The following is a 21,372-nucleotide window of genomic DNA, read 5'->3' as shown; positions in this document are numbered from 1 at the left end:
ATATTCCTGTATGGTTTCTTATAGATTCTGCTGAGCAAATTCGCCCTTATATTACGCATATTGTTAATCTCTCTTGAACAAGGCATCTTTCCCAGCGACATGAAACAAGCTAAAGTTATATCTCTGTATAAGAAGGGGTCAAAGTCTGACCCTGGGAATTATAGGCCTGTATCTATTCTCAGTATAACATCAAAGTTTCCTGGAGAGAGTTGTACATGAGCAAATTTATGAATATATCAACTAACAAAGTCTAATATATGATTTTCAGTTGGGTTTTAGAAAAACATACTCCACCGATTCATGTCTACTTTACTTGACTGACTACATCAGGAAAGAGATTGATGAGGGAAATCTCTGTGGAATGGTATTGCTTGACCTACAAAAGGCCTTTGATACAGTTAACCACTGTCTCCTAATCTCCAAAATAGAGGCACTGGGGTTACGCATTATCCCTCTAGGCTGGGTAAATTCCTATTTATCAGGTAGGGAGCAAGTAGTAGAGGTTAATGGGAGCAAAATCAATGAGTTGTGGTGTTCCGCAGGGGAGCGTGCTTGGGCCTCTACTGTTTTTACTGTATATTAACAATATGAAAGATGCTTATTCTTGACGTCTTTTCCTTTATGTGGATGACTCTACACTTCTGGTGTCTCACAAAAGTAAAACTATGTTGGAAAGCATACTTAGCACAGAGCTTACTAACATTAACAAATGGCTTGGAGATAATATGCTAAGTTAGAATGGTGAGGTGCTGACTACTAAAACCTCTGTTAGCTACCTTAGATGTATCCTTGATGGAAGCTTGGGAGGTGTGTGCAAGTGCTAGGGAAGGTTAATGCCAGCACTAAGTTTTTGGCTAGAAAGTCCAAGCTGCTTGATAAGGACTCCATGAAAGTGCTAGCCACTGCCCTCATTCAATGCCATGTTGACGATGCTAGTAATTCCTGGTTTGGGGGCTTATCTAAGCTTATGAAGGGGAAGCTCCAGATAGCCTAGAATAAGCTGATCGGGGTAGTATTGAAGGTGAGTCCACATACTCACATAGGCAGGAGCTGCTTTCAGGAACTAAACTGGCTGCCTGTTGAGGCTAGGGTGTCCCAGATTAGACTAGGTTTCGTTTACAGGAGTAATTATGGATCTGCGCCCAGATATCTAACTGATTACTTTCCCCGTGTTAGGGATGCACACAATCACAGCACCAGATCAGGTGTTGCTGATGTGTGCTTATACAGAATCAAGACTAATGCTGGGAAAGGTACTCTCTTGTATACTGGAGCCTCAGAATGGAATGAGTTGCCTCTGCCCATAAAAATGACGTCCTCTCTGGGCAGCCTTAAAAATGAAGTAATCAGCCTCATGGTAAAATTCCTGAGTTGTTTACTTCATCTTCGGCAACTGAGTTAGGAAGGACGCCTGTATATGTGGGTGTATTGATGTAACCTCCAAAGTGTAATTAATAACTTCACCATGGTCAAAGGAATATTCAATGTCTCCTTTTTTTATCCATCTACCAGTAGGTGCCCTTCTTTGCGAAGCATTGGAAAACCTCCCTGTTCTTTTTGGTTGAATCTATGTTTGAAATGCACTGCTCGACTGAGGGACCTTACAGATAATTGTATGTGTGGGGGTACAGAGATGAGGCAATCATTCAAAAGTCATGTTAAACACTATTATTGCACTCAATGAGTGTGACTTGTTAAGTGCATTTTTACTACTGAACTTATTTAGGCTTGCCATGAAAAAAGGGGTTGAATACCTCTTCAAAGAGTGTGTGCGTTTATGTAATAAAAATCCTTATAAGAAATGATTTAACAAATCATTATCATTGTTACGAAAACAACATCTTAGAATGAAAACATCGCAAACACGTACAAACTAGATTTTTTTTTATTTTATAAAATGTACAAAATAGAAAATAAAAATCCTCACTTATTTCAAATAGTTAAGTATTTTTCTTGTGTCATTACAATAGATATACAACATGATACAAAACATTTATGTACAAGACTGAGGTTGTGCAGTGAGAAAGATATCAATGAGATAGCATCTTCTCCACAGAGTCCAAAAGAAATGTAGAAGAATAGGGGGGGAAATTAAAGGCAATAAGTTAATAAGATGGTTTTAGTGCAGGCAGGTCCTCAGAATTTGCAGCAGAAGCCACAGCCCTTGTTGTGACAGCAGCTGCAGCACCAACCAGCTGAAGTGCTCCTGTATCCCGGCCAAGAAAAGAACATGAAAAAAGGTGGGAACAAGCTCATGGTAAGTATTTCTGTCCAAGTCTCCACTTCACAAGCACGTTGTGCACTGTTCGCCCTGAAGCCTTCTCTAACGGCTCACAATCAAACGATAACAGGTAGCGCAAGTAGGTTAATTCAATTCTGCGGGGCAAAAGCAACCACGTCGATTTTAATTTGCTAAAGGTAATTACTTCATTAATTCACTCAATTGAACGTACTGGTGGACGCATGGACTCGCCGCCCGGCTGTTGATGTTCCCCAACTGGACTGTCAATGCTTCCAACCTCCTCATTTTTTCTCCTGCAAAGACATTTTGCAAAAATGAATAATGATCAACCTCTTAAATAGATGCAGACATGTTTGAAGTGCGTTGGTGTTAGAAAATTAGCCATACCTCGGAGAAAGGAACAGCGGTGCTTTCAAGGATGAACATACATGCGAGGTCGACTGCACATGCAACACCGAAGGCCTTCATTCTCGGTTTTGTTAGGAGGGTTATAGCCTATTTAAAAAGTCTGGTTGAAATCAGTTGGAATTCAAGTGGCCGTTTATAAAGAAGATCAGAACTCTTCAACACTCTCCAACGCACAATTTTAAATGCAATAGATGAGTCCCAAGTTAGTTGATGGTCCTTTTGGTGTCTGTGGTTGAGGGACTTCTCTGTCTTTTGTTGAGACTGTGGTACACCGGTATTATACACACTTTGGCCATTATTGTGCAATCCTGCCACTTGACCCGATTCCCACTAGATAACACAGCCACAAAGTCAAAACAGCTTTCCCATTTTGACAACAGGATGCCGCTCCTGCGGAAGTAATCAATTGACAAATATCCCGGCCAATCACAACACTGTAAGTAATACTGTGAAACAATATCATTCCACTATTACAGCAGATATATTATGGACATGTTCATTACACTGCAATGCAAAAATGAAAGAACAAAATTCCTCTGTGGCACCTTTCATTCAGTTGTTTCAAGTGTTATTAGGAATACAAGAATATGATATTATTATGTGGCAGGTATTGTATTATGTAGTGTTCATCAGACCTTATGAAAAATACATTTCTTTAAAAGGTATAGGTAGGCTATATAATAGTGATTCATGCAAGGAATTATTAGGCAATGGTAATTTTGTAGTTGAGAAAAAAAAAAGATTTATTGGAAAGTGTAGGCAACTGGAATGTCTTGTGTGGCTCAGTTGGTAGAGCATGTTGCTTGCAATGCCAGGATTGTGGGTTCAATTCCCAAGGGGGGAAAAGTATGAGGTTAATACACTTACTGTAAGTTGCTCTGGATAAGAGTGTATCTTTAAAAAAAAATTACAATGACACATTTTATGCTATGCTGCTATATCACATTTCATTAACACAAAATTATACTGTGAAAATTGTAATTTGCATCCTCAAAAAAGTCTGATAAGTGGTTAATAGCCTAATAATAACACATTTGATGTGCTCTCAGGGGCTCAACTTGTTTGATACTATACTATTACATTTGAATCTATTCAATAATTATTTTGTTGGCTGTGCCCAACTTGTCTCTGTAAGTAAAAATAGCATTGTTGTGGGGACCACTGAGCCCATCTGTCTTGTATACAGAGAACCCTTTGCCATCGCTTGTTGACTTTGGGTGACTGGAACATCAGTGTTAACAAATATAACCACGAGTGACTTCACGTTGGAATCCACCCACCTAGCTTCATTTGTTGAGTAGTAGTGAAAGTGGGGGTGAGGTAGGAACTTTCTGCAGAGTCACCTGCCGCCAGCACTATCTTTGAGAATCTTCTGGTCAAACAGAGCTCGGCTCCAGTGGGGCGGACACAGAGACACAGTCAGCTAGACAGGCGCCAGTCCACCACTCGCTCCTCCTGGTGCCGGTGCATTGGCCCCCTGTTTCCCCCCTCTGTCATCCTAACTACGTCTGTCTCCTCCCTCCTCCCTCTCATGTACTTTATTTGCCTGGCCACTTGACACAAAATGTCCCAAAAATTAAGTTAAGAAAAATGTTTACTAATGAAATAGCCAACCGCCAAAAAAATACAATCGGCAGCTTTCTTCCAACCCCCACCTTCTCCAGACCAGCCAGAAAGCCTGTTGGATTGCACGATTGCTGTGGCTAATTTGATAATGTAGAACTGGGTCACTATCAGCTCATTATTTGAAATAAAGGTAAACAATATGCTAATGAACTCCAGTAGTGTTCAGTGTTCAAAGACCCTGCCCCCGACTACAGCAACTCTGTCCAACTAGTCCCCTGTTTGCTGGGACATTCTCTGCCTCCTGGGGCAGTGTTGAGCACTGACTGTTTTTTTAGGCTGTACTAACAAGCCAGACCTAGTTCATACAGGAGATAGGATTTTCAAAGTGCATATACTAATCCCAATTTCAGTCTCCTTTTAGCAGAGTAGTATGGGCTACATTGAGTGTACAAAAAAATAACACCTTCCTAATAGTTGCAAATTCATCGGGGCATGGACTCTACATGGTGTTGAAGGCGTTCCACAGGGATCCTGGCCCATGTTGACTCCAATCCCACAGTTGTGTCAAGTTGGCTGGATGTCCTTTGGGTGGTGGACCATTCTTGATACGCACAGGAAACGGTTGAGCGTGAAAAACCCAGCAGCGGTGCAGTTCTTGACACAAACCAGTGTGCCTGGCACCTACTACCATACCCTGTGGGAAGGCACTTAAAAATGTTGTCTTTCCCATTCACCCTCTGAATGGCACACATTCACAATCAATGTCTCAGTTGTCTCGAAGGCTTTAAAAAAAACATTTTACCTGTGTCCTCCCCTTCATCTACACTGATTGAAATGGATTTAACAAGTCACATCAATAAGGGATCATAGCTTTCACCTGGACTCACCTGGTCAGTCTATGTCATGGAATGTGTGCCATTCAGAGTGGTTAAATATCCCTATTTTGAAATACAGTCCCTTCAGAAAGTTTCTCATACTTATTTCAAATTGTGTTGTGTTACTTACTGCCTGAATTCAAAAGGTATTCAATATATTTTGTTCACTCACCCATCTACATACAATACCCCATAATGACAAAGTGAAAACATGTTTTTAGAAATATTAGCAAATGTATTGAAATGAAATACAGAAATATCTAATTTGCATAAGTATTCACACCCCTGAGTAAATACTTTGTAGAAGCACCTTTGGCAGTGATTACAGCTGTGAGTCTTTCTGGGTAAGTGCCTGAGAGCTTTCCACACCTGGATTGCGCAACATTTGCCCATTATTATTTTCAAAATTCTTCAAGCTCTGTCAAATTGTTTGTTGATCATTGCTAGACAACCATTTTCAGGTTTTGCCATAGATTTTCAAGTAGATTTAAGTCAAACTGTAACTCGGCCACTCAGGAACATTCACTGTCTTCTTGGTAAGCAACTCCAGTGTAGATTTGGCCTTATGTTTTAGGTTATTGTCCTGATGAAATGTACATTCATTTCCCAGTGTCTGGTGGAAAGCAGACTGAACCAGGTTTTCCTCTAGGATTTTACCTGTGCTTAGCTCCATTCCGTAAATTGTTTATCCTGTAAAAGCTCCCAGTCCTTAACGATTACAAGCATACCCATAACATGATGCAGCCACCACTATGCTTGAAAATATGGCGAGTGGTACTGAGAAATGTTTTGTATTGGATTTGCCCCAAACATAACACTTTGTATTCAGAAAAAAAAGTGAATTGCTTTGCCATATTTTTTGCAGTATTACTTTCGTGCCTTGTTGCAAGCAGGATTCATACTTTTCACTTCGGTTAGTATTGTGGAACAACTACAAAATTGTTGATCCAGCCTCAGTTTCTATGAGATTGCCATTAAACTGTACAACTGTTTTAAAGTCACCATTGGCTTCATGGTGAAATTGCTTAGCGGTTTCTGTCCTCTCTGGCAACTGAGCTAGGAAGGACACCTGTATCTTTGTAGGGACTGAGTGTATTGATACATCATCCAAAGTCTAATGAATAACTTCAACATGCTCAAAGGGATATTCAATGCGTGTTTCTTTTTTTTAACCTATCAACCAATAAGTTCCCTTCTTTGCTAGGCACTGGAAAGCCTTCCTGGTCTTTATAGTTGAATCTGTGTTTGAAATTCACTGCTTGACTGAGGGACCTGACAGATAATTGTATGTGTGTGGTACTGAAATGAGGTAGTCATTCAAAAATCATGTTAATTAACCAATAACAGTCTAAGCCCTTTCTAAACTATAATGGAATTATTTTAATACGGTCATGACAAGGATAATTTAGCGATTATATTTTAAGACCCCTTGAAGTAGCCTTAAATATATAAAAAATATATTTTCTGGAAAGAAAATGTTGGGCCTTATTGTTATTAGCCCATACAAATGCATTGAATAACAGATGAACTACATGGAACAACAGATAGTCCTCAAAATAAACCTAAAGGGAGTTTGTTCTGAAGTGTCTGTCCTATATTTGAGAGATATAAGAAAGATCAGGAAACATATACACTACCGTTCAAAAGTTTGGGGTCACTGAGAAACGTCCTTGTTTTCCATGAAAACATAAATGAAATGAGTTGCAAAATGAATAGGAAATATAGTCAAGACGTTGACAAGGTTATAAATAATGATTTTTAATTGAAATAATGATTGTGTCCTTCAAACTTTGCTTCATCAAAGAATCCTCCATTTGCAGCAATTACAGCCTTGCAGAAATTTGGCATTCTAGTTGTCAATTTGTTGAGGCAATCAAAAGAGATTTCACCCCATGCTTCCTGAAGCACCTCCCCCATAAGTTGGCTTGGCTTGATGGGCACTTCTTAAGTACCATACGGTCAAGCTGCTCCCACAACAGCTCAATAGGGTTGAGATCCGGTGACTGTGTTGGCTACTGCATTATGGACAGAATACCAGCTAACTGCTTCTTCACTAAATAGTTATTTCATAGTTTGGAGCTGTGCTTTGGGTCATTTGTTGTAGGAGGAAATTGGCTTCAATTAATTGCTGTCCATAGGCTATGGCATGGCGTTGCAAAATGGAGTGATAGCCTTCTTTCTTGAAGATCTCTTTTACCCTGTACAAATCTCCCTCTTTACCACCACCAAATCACCTCCAGACCATCACATTGCCTCCACCATGCTTGACAGATGGTGTCAAGCATTCCTCCAGCATCTTTTAATTTTTTCTGCATTTCACAAATGTTATTCTTTGATCTGAATACCTCAAACTCGTCTGTCCATAGCACTTTTTTCCAATCTTCCTCTGTCCTGTGTCTGTGTTCTTTTGCCCATCTTAATCTTTTCTTTTTATTGGCTTGTCTGAGATATGGCTTTTTCTTTGCAACTCTGCCTAGAAGGCCAGCATCCCGGAGTTGCCTCTTCACTGTTGACGTTGAGACTGGTGTTTTGTGGGCACTATTTAATGAAGCTGCCATTTGAGGAATTGTGAGGCGTCTGTTTCTCAAACTAGACACTCTAATGTACTTGTCCTCTTGCTCAGTTGTGCACCTGGGCCTCCCACTCCTCTTTCTATTCTGGTTAGAGCCAGTTTGCGCTGTTCTGTGAATGGAGTAGTACACAGCGTTGTACGAGATCTTCAGATTCTTGGCAACTTCTCGCATGGAATAGCCTTAATTTCTCAGAACAAGAATAAACTGACGAGTTTCAGAAGAAAGTTATTTGTTTCTGGTCATTTTCAGCCTGTAATCAAACCCACAAATGCTGATGCTCCAGATGCTCAACTAGTCTAAAGAAGGCCAGTTTTATTGCTTCTTTAATCAGGAAAACAGTTTTCAGCTGTGCTTACAGCAAAATGGATTTCTAATGATCAATTAGCCTTTTAAAATGATAAACTTGGATTAGCTAACACAACGTGCCATTGGAACACAGGAGTGATGGTTGCTGATAATGGGTCTCTGTACGCCTATGTAGATGTCCCATTAAAAATCTGCAGTTTCCAGCTACAATAGTCATTTACAACATTAACAATGTCTACACTGTATTTCTGATCAATTTGATGTTCTTTCAATGGACAAGAAATGTGCTTTTCACTTAGACATTTCTAAGTGAACCCAAACTTTTGAACGGTAATGTATACTGTTGAAGTCGGACGTTCACATACACCTTAGCCAAATACATTTAAACTCAGTTTTTCACAATTCCTGACATTTAATACTAGTAAAAAGTCCCTGTCTTAGGTCAGCTAGGATCACCACTTTATTTTAATAATATGAAATGTCAGAATAATAGTAGAGAGAATGATTTATTTCAGCTTTTATTTCTTTCATCACATTCCAAGTGGGTCAGAAGTTTACATACACTCAATTAGTATTTGGTAGCATTGCCTTTAAATTGTTTAACTTGGGTCAAAGGTTTTGGGTAGCCTTCCACAAGCTTCCCACAATAAGTTGGGTGAATTTTTGGCCTATTCCTCCTGACAGAGCTGGGTCAGGTTTGCAGGCCTCATTGCTCACACATGCTTTTTCAATTCTGCCCACAAATTTTCTATAGGATTGAGGTCAGGGCTTTGTGATGGCCACTCCAATACCTTGACTTTGTTGTCCTTAAGCCATTTTGCCACAGCTTTGGAAGTATGCTTGGGGTCATTGTCCATTTGGAAGACAGATTTGCGACCAAGCTTTAACTTCCTGACCGATGTTTTGAGATGCTGCTTCAATATATCCACATAATGTTCCTGCCTCATGATGCCATCTATTTTGTGAAGTGCACCAGTCCCTCTTGCAGCAAAGCACCCCCACAACATGATGCTGCCACCCCCGTGCTTCACGGTTGGAATGGTGTTCTTCGGCTTGCAAGCGTTCCCCTTTTTCCCCCCAAAATAACGATGGTCATTATGGCCGAACAGTTCTATTTTTGATTCATCAGACCAGAGGACATTTCTCCAAAATGTACCATCTTTGTCCCCATGTGCAGTTGCAAACCATAGTCTGGCTTTTTTATGGCTGTTTTGGAGCAGCGGCTTCTTTCTTTCTGAGCGGCCTTTCAGGTTATGTCGATATAGGACTCGTTTTACTGTGGATATAGATACTTTTGTAGCTGTTTCCTCCAGCATCTTCACAAGGTCCTTTACTGTTCTTCTGGGATTGATTTGCACGTTTCACACCAAAGTACATTAATCTCTAGGAGACAGAAAGTGTCTCCTTCCTGAGCGTTATGACGGCTGCGTGGTCCCATGGTGTTTATACTTGCATACTGTTGTTTGTTCAGATGAATGTGGTACCTTCAGGCGTTTGGAAATTGCTCCCAAGGATGAACCAGACTTGTGGAGGTCTACAATTATGTTTCTGAGGTCTTGGCTGATTTCTTTTGATTTTCCCATGATGCCAAGCAAAGATGCACTGAGTTTGAAGGTAGGCCTTGAAATACATCCACAGGTACACCTCCAATTGACTCAAATGATGTCAATTAGCCTACCAGAAGCTTCTAAAGCCATGACATAATTTTCTGGAATATTCCAAGCTGTTTAAAGGCACAGTCAATTTAGTGTATGTAAGCTTCTGACCCACTGGAATTGTGATACAGTGAATTATAAGTGAAATAATCTGTCTGTAAACAATTGTTGGAAAAATGACTTGTGTTATGCACAAAGTACATGTCCTAACCGACTTGCCAAAACGATAGTTTGTTAACAAGAAATTTGGGGAGAGGTTGAAAAACGAGTTTTAATGTATGTAAACTTCCGACTTCAACTGAATATATTTACATGTAGTTAACCACTTATTTTTGCACTAAACCATTTCCATATATATACTACTTCCATTAATTTTTTCAACTGGTACCTGGGGACCTTCAGACGAGTCCCGTGAGGCCTGTGGGCATCCTAGCGCAAAACAACCAACATGTACGTATTTGTTAGAGTCTCACCTTCCATGGAGGAGTCATTTTAGCCCAAACGGTTCAGACGCTACAAACAGAAGTTGGCAGACTAGTTGGCAAACTAGCTTTCCCAGAAAAAAATGAGAAAACCATCATGTTTATGAGAGTCTCACTTTCCATAATAGTTTGAAGGCCAAAGTTTTCGCAACAGAGGATTTTGTAAGAAGACCAATGTTCGGGAAGTCTCATGGTCTGACAAACACTGCTATAGCTCTGTCACCTTTCACCACAGATGCGGAAGTGCGACATCGGCGGATTCAGTGGATGGAGATGCATAAAAAAACAGATATCTCTAGCTTAAACTGACAGATTTTTATGAGGATTTTATTATGCAATTTTTTTTCCTGTGGGGGCTTGGATTTCCGTTGGGGCTCGGACATCGACTTTAGGGTTTTTTAAACACTATTATTGCACACAGAGTTGCACACATGCAACTTATTGTGTGACTTGTTAAGCACATTTTTACTACACCATTTATTTAGGCTTACCATAATAAAAGGGTTAAATACTTATTACTTCAAGACATTTCAGCTTTTTGTTTTTTTATTCATTTGTAAACATTTCTAAAAACATAATTCCACTTCGACATTATGTAGGCCAGTGACACAAAATCTCAACTTAATCAATTTTAAATTCAAGCTGTAACACAACAAATGTGGAAAATGTCAAGAGGTGTGAATACTTTCTGAAGGCACTGTGGATTCCATTCCCAGACGCGACTAATTTGAATAAGCCTCTGGCTGTCAGGCCTGAACATTTAGCCACAGGGTACACATCTATAGCAGATTCATAATTCAGAAACAACCATGTTTGTTATTCAAAGAATGTGTTTATTTATATTTAAAAAAGTGTCACTGTAAGAAATCGTTTAACAAATCATTATCATAGCTACAAAAACAACATCTTAGAAAGAAAATATTGCAAACATGTACAAACTAGAAAATGTACAAAACAATTTACACAATAGAAAATAAAAATCCCCACTTATTTCAATTGGCTATGTCTTTTTCCTGCGTCATTATACAATACATATACGACATGATACAAAACATTTATGTACAAGACTGAGGTTGTGCAGTGAGAAAGACATCAATGAGATAGCATCTTCTCCACAGAGTCCAAAAGAAATGTAGAAGAATAGGGGGGAAATTAAAGGCAATAAGTTAATAAGATGGTTTTAGTGCAGGCAGGTCCTCAGAATTTGCAGCAGAAGCCACAGCCCTTGTTGTGACAGCAGTTGCAGCACCAACGGCACAGGGAGAGGTGGCTCTGACGCTTGAACCTGAAATGCTCCTGTATCCCGCCAAGAAAAGAAAATGAAAAAGGTGGGAACAAGCACATGGTAAGTACTTTTGTCCAAGTCTCCCCTTCACAAGCACATTGCACACTGCTCGCCCTGAAGCCCTTGCTAATGGCTCACAATCAAATGGTTAACAACTAGCGCTCGTGGGCTAATTCAATTCCAAGGGTGAAACGCAACCACTTAGATGTTAATTTGCCAAAGGTAATTACTTAATTCATTCACTCAATTGAACGTACCGGCAGATGCATGGACTCGCTGCCAGGCTGTTGATGTTCCCCAACTGGACTGTCAATGCTTCCAACCTCCTCCGCTCGCACCTGCAAAGACATTATGTACAAATGAGTAATGACCAACTTCTAAAATCGATACACACATGTTTGTAGTGGGTTAGTGTTGGAGAATTAGCCATACCTCGGAGAAAGGAACAGCGGTGCTTTCAAGGATGCACATACATGCGAGGACGACCACCACTGCAACTGCAACACTGAAGGCCTTCATTCTCGGTTTTGTTAGGAAGCTTATAGCCTATTTAAAAGTCCTGTTGAAAACAGTTGGAATTGAAGTGACAGTTTATGATGAAGATCAGAGCTCTTCAATTTTCCCAAATAGCGGCGCTCTCCAATGCACAATTTTCAATGCACTAGACGAGTCCAAAGTTGATTGATTGTCCTTTTGATGTCAGCGGATGAGGGACTTCTCTGTCATGTGGTGAGACTGCGGTGCACTGGTATTTATACACACTTTGGCCACAATTGTGCAATCATGCCCCCCCCCCCCATTTGGACAATGGAGCGCATTCCCGTCACATATTACCTAATCCACTTTCCCGTTTTCAAAAATGGGAAATTGTATCGTTTTTTTTGTCTTTCCTTTAGGGTGGATAACTGAAAATTGATGATAATTTATTTCCTCATTCGAAATCTGAAAGAATTGTGGAAATTACCCAACAGCAGGAGTCATGGACGAACAGTTACTGGAAGTGCATGGCTGGCTGCACAGCCCTTTTGTCTGACCTGGGAAATCCCTCCACATGAGGGAGTGAGCCATTACAGTATCTATTCCTCTGTCTAAAGGACTTCATTATAACCCTTCCAATGGAATAATTAGCCCTATTTTGACATGTAATTAGCAACGCTTTCATTTGACGTATAATGTGGTGTAATGTGAGGAACCTGCAGTCTAACAGAATGAACTTCATTTGAAAGAAAAGGAGCAGTAAAAGAGTAGAAAGGAAAAGAGAGGTGCAAACTGATCACTTCATTCAGGGTGTTTCAAGTGTTATTAGAAACAGAGGAATATGACAATAATATGTGACACGCATCATGTTGTGTTTATCAGACCTAATGAAAAATACATTTCAAAGGTCAGGCAGGTTATATAATAGTGATTCACACTTGAATTGCTTCATAAAGGTATTTTGTAGTTGAAAAAAAAAGAAGACACATTTAATGTCTTGCTATGCTGCTACACTGAGTGTACAAAACATTACGAACACCTTCCTAAGTCATCGGGGAATGGACTATATAATGTGTTCGAAAGCGTTTCACAGGGATCCTGGCCCATGTTGACTCCAATACTTCTCACAGTTGTGTCAAGTCGGCTGGATGTCTTTTGGGTGTTGAACCATTCTTGATACACACAGGAAACTGTTGAGCATGAAAAACCCAGCAGCGTTGCAGTTCTTGACACACTTAAACCAGCGCGCCTGGCACCTACTACCATACCCCGTTCAAAGGTACTTTTTTGTCTTGCTCATTCCCCCTCTGAATGGCACATGTACACAATCCATGTCTCAATTGTTTTAAGGCTTAAAATTCCTTCTTTAATCTGTCTCCTCCCCTTCATCTACACTGATTGAAGTGGATTTAACAAGTGATGGGAAGAGCAGGTGTTCTTAATGTTTTGTACACTCAGTGTAAATCATATTTCATGTACACAAAATCACACTGCAAATTGTAAGCCTGTGAATGCCTAATTTGCATCCTCAAAGAGTCTGTGATGAGTTGATAAGTGGTTAATAGCCTAATAATAATTAATTGGATGTTCACTCAAGGGCTCAACTTGTTGGATATTATATCATTATACTATTAGGTTTTAATCTATTCACTAAGTATTTTATTTGCTCTGCCCAACTTGTCTCTTTAAAGGGATACTTCAGGAGTTTTACAATGAGGCCCTTTATCTACTTCCAACTGCACGCGGAGACATACAAATGGTATTAATCCACAATTAATCTCACTCTGGGAAAGTAGATAAAGGTCCTTATTGCCAAAATCATCCCAAAGTATTAAGTGAAATAACATGTTGTGGGAACCCCTGCGTCAGTCTGTCTCGTATATAGAGAACTATTTGCCATCACTTGTTGACTTTGGGTGACCGGAACATCAGTGTCAACAAATATAACCACGAATGACTCCTCAATGGAATCCACCCAGCAAGTTTAATTGGTTGAGTATTAGTGAGCGCGGGGGAGAGGTAGGAGGTTTTTGCCAGTGTCACCAGCCGCCAGCACTATCTTTGAGAATCTTCTGGTCAAACAGAGCTCGGCTCCAGTGGGGCGGACACAGAGACACAGTCACCTAGACAGGCGCCAGTCCACCACTCGCTCCTCCTGGTGCCGGTGCATTGGCCCCCTGTTTCCCCCCTCTGTCATCCTAATTACCTCTGTCCCCCCCCCCCCCCTCCCCACTCTCACCACCTCATATGTACTTTATTTGTTCTGGCACTTGACCCAAAAGTTCAGAAAAATCATTTTTACTACTGAAATAGCCAACTCCGCAAAAACCCAATAGTCATATTTCTTCCGACCCCCCACCTTCTCCAGACCTGCCAGAAAGCCTGTCGTCTTGCACGGTTACTGTGGATAATTTGTTCATGTAGAACTGGGTCACTATCAGCTCATTAGGGAAAAACGTAAACAGTATGCTAATGAACTGTAGTAGAATTTAGTATTCAAACACCCTGCCCTAAACCTGACTATAGCAACTCTGTCCAATTAGTCCTCCTTTTGCTGTGACATTATCTGCCTCACGGGGCAGTGTTTTCCCTGACTGTTTTAGTGAAATGTACGAGCAAGCCAGACACAGTTAGTACAGGGGTCACGATTTTCCCAGTGCAGATACTGTGCTACTGCGAATCTTCTTGGGAAATTCCAGTCTCCTTTTAGCAGAGTAATATGGACCAAGTTAAATGTTCAATTGAGAAATGGACCATCTTGCTTCCCATTTGTCTAGCAGAACCTGCCAGAGACAAACTGAAATATCCACATAAGCAACGCAGAGAACTTGTCTTGTAGGTCCCCGTGAGCACATGACTTGTCCTTCTCACCACTGATTGGCTACTCTGTCTCTTGTTGTAAATAAGAAAAGATGTATCCTGTAGTGCTTACTGTAGAGCTAGATCAGAGTCTGTGGAGAATAGAGGTACTGGGGGAAGTGTGAATCACTAAAGCTCTTCTGCTTTGCACTCTTGACACGAACAAGCCTCAGACTGACAGAGCTGGACAGGCTGAGTTTGGAGACCATAGCCGTTGTTGAAATGCAATTTCTCTAAGGTAGAGAACATCTCAGCACACAAAGGAGAGACAGTCATTCATGCAGCGTTTTCGAACTCTTGAGTGTTAAGGGTTATTCATTGGGCCTACAGTACAAGAGCGTATTGAGGACTGTGGCATTTGTTGGAGTCAACCATGCATGTTTATTACTAGCCAGCAACTCTCGCTGGGTAAGCATTGTAATTATAAAGACATCCTGTTCAAATTCTCCTCGAAGAATTGAGGACAGTTGTGTTGTATAGTGCTATTTAAGGCATACGAGAATAAGAATAGTAGAGGTAGCTAGCGGGGAAAAAGTGAATCTCAGGTATGATAGGAAACGCACCCAGACTGTTTCAAACAAATAACCATATGAGGATTCATAGTTCTACTCAAACACTCTAAAATAACAAATAAGTGACCTAACTATATTTATTACAGTATTGCTACATTTATTACAATAAATGTTTAAATACATTTCTGACATATTATGTCAGCCTTGAGGACATCCCACTGGGTACAGACTTCAGTTCAACCTCTAGTTTTGATTTACATTCATAACGTGAAATCAACTAAAAATATCACCCTTTCATTGGATTTAGGTTCAACATTGAGTGAAAAAAAGCTAAATTCCCTTATGTTGATGACTTTTTGCAAATCCAATCAGTTTTCCACATTGATTCAACATCCACACATAAAAAATAAAAAATATTAAAAAAGCGGGGGGGAAATAAATACATTTGTTTGGTAAAAGACAGCGCGATATTATGTCAGCCTTGGTGACATTCTGAATAACTACAATGGTTAAATGTCCCTATTTTGTCATATCTAATGAGACCATGTTGATTCTTAACATGGTACCTACTGCATGTTGACATTTTTAAGGCTTATTATGGGGTTGTCCGGTGTATCATAACTCAAACCCTGTAGGCTGCTACTCTTTGAATAAGCCAGTTGTCTGCATCGGTCTATTGGAGTACCATCCCAACTGTGGGGAAAGAAAGAGAGAGAGAGTATGTCTCAATCTGAGGTACATGGGATCAGAGATCAACCCATTCAAACAGAGCAGGGGGCACACAGGCGCCTGGCTGGCTGTGTGTGTTTGATTGGCGGCTGTTAGACTGGCCGAGAGACAAGCACAGAGGGAGGGAGGGAAGGTGGAGGGGGAAGTAGGGGAGGCGTGTGGAGGTGGTGAGATCGTGTGGCAGAGGAGAAAAATGAGATGCATCAGTATTAATAACGATCCTGGTGATTTTGCAGCAGCTTCTGTCCATCTGTGAGAGTTGAGTGACGGACCGTGCAAATTTAAATAAATACAGGGATTCATAGCTATGATGAATTTACTGGTGATAAGATATTGTGGTTACTTGTTAAATTCATTGGATTTTTCATATAAAGATGTAAACAGAGAGAAAACAAGACAAATGTGAACTGTCTAACATTGTGACTTTCGCGCTAAATATGTATTTTTTATGTGCTGTACATCTGATTATGTAAATAGATGTATACATGCATCTAGAGACTAATATGCTGTACGATCATTTATTAATGAATTCACCAAATAATAATTAGGAGTAACCCAAAAATTATACTGGGAGACTGTTTACGACACTCTCTGTTTGTGGAGATGGAGGTCCTTTGGATGAAGATCCTGGTCATTCTGAGTTTAACTGTTACTGTGTTCTCTGAACCAGCTGGCGACAAAGTCTCTGAATATCTTAAAGTCGTCTGTATATGAGCCAGGGATGGGGAACAGTTTCCTGTCTCATGTGGGTTTTGTATGTGTTACAGAGGCACGCCTCTCTGCGAAGACATACACTGTTATACATTGTGCAACGACCCTTACACACAACCAGGACACTGCTGTGGAGAATGTAACCAAAGTCCTCAACAACGGCCAGTCAGAGGGGTTGAGTTAAATGCAGACGACACATTTCAGTTGAATTGCATTCAGTTGTACAACTGACTAGGTATCCCCCTTTTCCCTTTCATTCCCTGACCCAAGAGACTCTTGCTGGAACTGCACCTGCAATGACGGCTCAAAGATTTGTGAGAGGACGACGGAGTGCCCCAATGCTCCAAAGGTGGAGAATGAATTCAATAAGAGCATTATTTTCAGCAACGGCAGGTCCATCTCTGACCCCGAAGACTCCTGCAGAGTGTACCACTGCCATTTTGCTGCACAGTAGTGTACAATGAAGAAACCGTGTCCCACTGCTGCTACAGAGAGTGTAAGTGTACGTACTCCTACACCGACCGTACGTACACTTACACCGACTGTACATACTCCTACGCCGACCGTACCTACACCTACACTGACCTATGTACACCTACACTGACCGTACATACACCTACACAGACCGTATGTACAACTACACCGACCGTACGTACACCTACACCGACCGTACGAACACCTACACTGACCGTACGTACACCTACACCGACCGTACGTACACCTACAGCAGTGTCCCCAACAACGGCCAGTCCACCCGTGCCCCCAAACATCCGTTACATGTACAGTACCAGTCAAAAGTTTGGACACACCTACTCATTCAAGGGTTTTTCTTTATTTTTACTATTTTCTACAATGTCGAATAATAGTGAAGACATCAAAACTATGAAATAACACATTTGGAATCAGGTAGTATCCAAAAAAGTGTTAAACATATCAAAATATATTTGGGATATTTCAAAGCAGCCACCCTTTGCCTTGATGACAGCTTTGCACACTCTTGGCATTCTCTCAACCAGCTTCATGAGGAATGCTTTAACAACAGTCTTGAAGGAGCCCTTACACAGGCTGGAGGAGTGTTTTGGGTCATTGTCCTGTTGAAAAACAAATGATAGTCACAAACCAGATGGGATGGCGTATTGCTGCAGAATGGTAGCCATGCTGGTTAAGTGTGCCTTGAATTTTAAATAGATCACAGACAGTCACCAGCAAATCACAAACACACACCATTACACCTCCTCCTCCATGCTTCACGGTGGGAACCACACATGTGGAGATCATCCATTCACCTATTCTGCGTCTCACAAAGACATGGCAGTTGCAACCAAAAATCTCAAATTTGGACGAAAGGACAGATTTCCACCGGTCGAATGTCCATTGCTCATGTTTCTTGGCCCAAGCAAGTCTCTTAGAAGTGGTTTCTTTGAGGCAATTCGACCACGATGGCCTGATTCATGCAGTCTCCTCTGAAAAGTTGTTGTTGAGATGTGTATGTTACTTGAACTCTTTGAAGCATTTATTTGGGCTGCCGGGCGGCAGCGTAGCCTAGTGGTTAGAGCGTTGGTTGGACTAGTAACCGGAAGGTTGCAAGTTCAAACCCCCGAGCTGACAAGGTACAAATCTGTTGTTCTGCCCCTGAACATGCAGTTAACCCACTGTTTCTAAGCCGTCATTGAAAATAAGAATTTGTTCTTAACTGACTTGCCTAGTAAAATAAAAATAAATACATTTCTGAGGCTGGTAACTCTAATGAACATATCGTGTGCAGCAGAGGTTACTCTGGGTCTTCCATTCCTGTAGTGGTCCTCATGAGAGCCAGTTTCATCATAGTGCTTGATGGTTTTTGCGACTGCACTTGAAGAAAATGTCAAAGTTCTTAAAATTTTCCGTATTGACTGACCTTCATGTCTTAAAGTAATAATGGACTGTCGTTTCTCTTTGCTTATTTGAGCTGTTCTTGCCATAATATGGATTTGGTATTTTACCAAATAGGGCTATCTTCTGTATACCACCCTTACCTTGTCACAACACAACTGATTGTCTCAAACGCATTAACAAGGAAAGAAATTCCACAAATGTACTTTTAACAAAGCACACCTGTTAATTGAAATGTATTCCAGGTGACTACCTCATGAAACTGGTTGAGAGAATTCCAAGAGTGTGCAAAGCTGTCATCAAGGCAAAGGTTGGCTACATGCGCAATGCCAAGCGTCGGCTGGAGTGGAGTTAAAGCTTGGGGCCATTGTTCTCTGGAGCAGTGGAAACGCGTTCTCTGGAGTGATGATGAATCACGCTTCAACATCTGGCAGTCCGATGGACTAATCTGAGGTTGGCGGATGCCAGGAAAACGCTACCTGCCCCAATGCATAGTGCTAACTGTAAAGTTTGATGGAGGAGGAATAATGCTCTTGTTTTTCATGGTTCAGGCTAAGCCCCTTAGTTCCATTAAAGGGAAATCTTCACGCTACAGCATACAGCATTTTAGACAGTTCTGTGCTTCCAACTTTGTGGCAACAGTCTGGGGAAGCCCCTTTCCTGTTTCAGCATGACAGTGCTCCCATACACAAAGCGAGGTAGCTACAGCAATGGTTTGTCAAAATTAGTGTGGAAGAACTTGACTGGCCTGCACAGAGCCCTGACCTGAACCCTATCGAACACCTTTGGGATGAATTGGAACGCCGACTGCGAGCCAGGCCTAATCGCCCAACATCAGTGCCTGACCTCACTAATGCTCTTGTGGCTGAATGGAAGCCTTCCCAGAAGAATAGTGTCTGTTATATTAGCAAAGGGGGGACCAACTCCATATTAATGTCCATGATTTTGCAATGAGATGTTTGACGAGCATGTGTCCACATACTTTTGGACATGTAGTTTACTTTTGTGTTTGGTGTTTTCAAACAACAAAAAATACTACACATTTTTGGTAAACTAAGTCTTATGGCACTGGATCAGTGCACAAGCTTGAAAGAAAGTTAATGCACATGGATGTACTTCCAGAGTGAGGATAATACAGTGAATTTGGTCCTAAAGGGGGAAGTTAACTGGACTTTGAAAGCGAACACATTATGTTATTATTGTCACACTGTCACGACACTGTGTCTTGTGCCTCGACTTTCATTCAAACACCTTTGAATTTGGAATAGAGGGCCACAAAGCTATGAGGACTAACAACTGTGTCATTTGTCTGGGCTATTGGTACTGTTCATAGCATGTTAACCAAGGGTCACAGTTTGTTTTATAACTATACTAAACAAAAATATAAATGCAACATGTTAAGTGTTGGTCCTATAATCATGAGCTGAAATAAAAGGTCCCAGAAATGCTCCATACGCACAAAGAGCTTATTTCTCTCTAATTTTGTGCACAAATTTGTTTACATCCCCGTTAGTGAGCATTTCTCCATTTTCAAGCTGATTAAAGAGCATGATCATTGCACAGGTGCGTGCACCTTGTGGTGGGGACAATAAAAGACCACTCGAAAATGTGTAGTTTTGTCACACAACACAATGCCACAAATGTCTCAAGTTTTGAGGGAGCATGCAATTAGCATGCTGACTGTAGGAATGTCCACCAGAGCTGTTGTCAGAGAATTGAATTTCTCTACCATAAGCCTCCTCCAATGTCGTTTTAGAGAATTTGACTGCGCCCAAGCCCAGTCACATGAAATCCATAGACCCATAGATCCTAATGAATTCATTTCAATTGACTGATTTCCTTATATGAACTGTAACTCAGTAAAATCCTTGAAATTGTTACATATTGAGTTTGTATTTTAGTACAGTATAATTAAGGAGGGTACTTGCAAATGTATTTTCTATATTTTAAAAATACAAAATACATGTATTTTAATTAAATATATTTTGGCAACAGTATTTTGTTGTATATTTTGGTCTTTTGTATTTTTATGAATTTTGCCCATCTCAGCCCCCAAATCCCTGCTGAAAGACCACCTGAAAGAGGGGCCCAGGCAGGAGTTGCCCCAATGCCTATGAGATGTCCATCTACACAGAATGAAACACACGTGTGGATGTGACACCACACACCTGCTGCTGAACATAGTTAAATAAAAGGATAATCTTCTTATTAAAGATGACCAGATTTTGGATTTATTTCAGGAAAAAAAATGAGTAACCATCTGTTGCAGCTTATAATGAGAACTGCTCTTCTACCTTTATCATTATTCATAGCCTGGGCACAGATCTGTTTGTGCTTGTCTACTCCATTGCTGTCCGTGTCAAACATGTTATCTTTGGCCTGACAATTCCAAAGGGGGTTGGCAAGAGCAGAAACAGACTGGCAACCAGGCTACATTATTCACCCATGTGCCCTCAATGTCTATCATTAATTATCTTAAACCTTTGCTATTAATATACAGTATTAGTAGGCCTTCCTTCATCCAAAGTACTTTAACAATTATGAATACATTAGAAGGGAAGACATTCCATATAGGGGAAAAGACAATGACCCAGAACACATGCTGACAAGGTTACAAGCAAGTAAATTATTTATTTTTCTGCCATTTTACTTATAAAAAGTCTTATAATCTAACCTGAGAATAGCACGTCTGCTACAGGGGATAGAGGCTGGTAAATTTCATTTTTGATATTTCAAAAAAGATCAAATTAACTACAGCCAACAATTTCCTTTCGCTACCTTATTTTCACCATAATTGACCGTGCTCACTTCCCACTAAAT

The 21,372-nt window shown here is 40.6% G+C and overlaps 1 protein-coding gene across 2 annotated transcripts; it reads right to left on the bottom strand.

Annotated features, from left to right (window-relative positions):
* Nucleotides 1-2,070: 2,070 nt before the first annotated feature.
* On the bottom strand, nucleotides 2,071-12,137 carry LOC100653444 (hepcidin-like). Of its 2 annotated transcripts, XM_036947245.1 has the most exons (4): nucleotides 11,825-12,137; nucleotides 11,650-11,730; nucleotides 11,312-11,403; nucleotides 2,071-2,143 (listed from the first exon to the last, which is right to left on the bottom strand). In XM_036947245.1, the coding sequence occupies exons 1-4, from the start codon at nucleotides 11,909-11,911 to the stop codon at nucleotides 2,137-2,139; spliced, it is 267 nt and encodes an 88-aa protein (XP_036803140.1). In that variant the 5' UTR covers nucleotides 11,912-12,137; the 3' UTR covers nucleotides 2,071-2,136. The 2 variants fall into 2 exon arrangements, with proteins under 2 accessions (XP_036803140.1, XP_021416707.2); XM_021561032.2 differs by lacking the exon at nucleotides 2,071-2,143 and having other exon boundaries at nucleotides 10,920-11,403.
* Nucleotides 12,138-21,372: the final 9,235 nt, after the last annotated feature.

This window comes from Oncorhynchus mykiss, chromosome 2, assembly GCF_013265735.2.
Source record: "Oncorhynchus mykiss isolate Arlee chromosome 2, USDA_OmykA_1.1, whole genome shotgun sequence".
In the NCBI taxonomy this organism is placed as follows: domain Eukaryota; kingdom Metazoa; phylum Chordata; class Actinopteri; order Salmoniformes; family Salmonidae; genus Oncorhynchus; species Oncorhynchus mykiss.
This window is presented reverse-complemented; position numbering and strand designations above follow the sequence as displayed.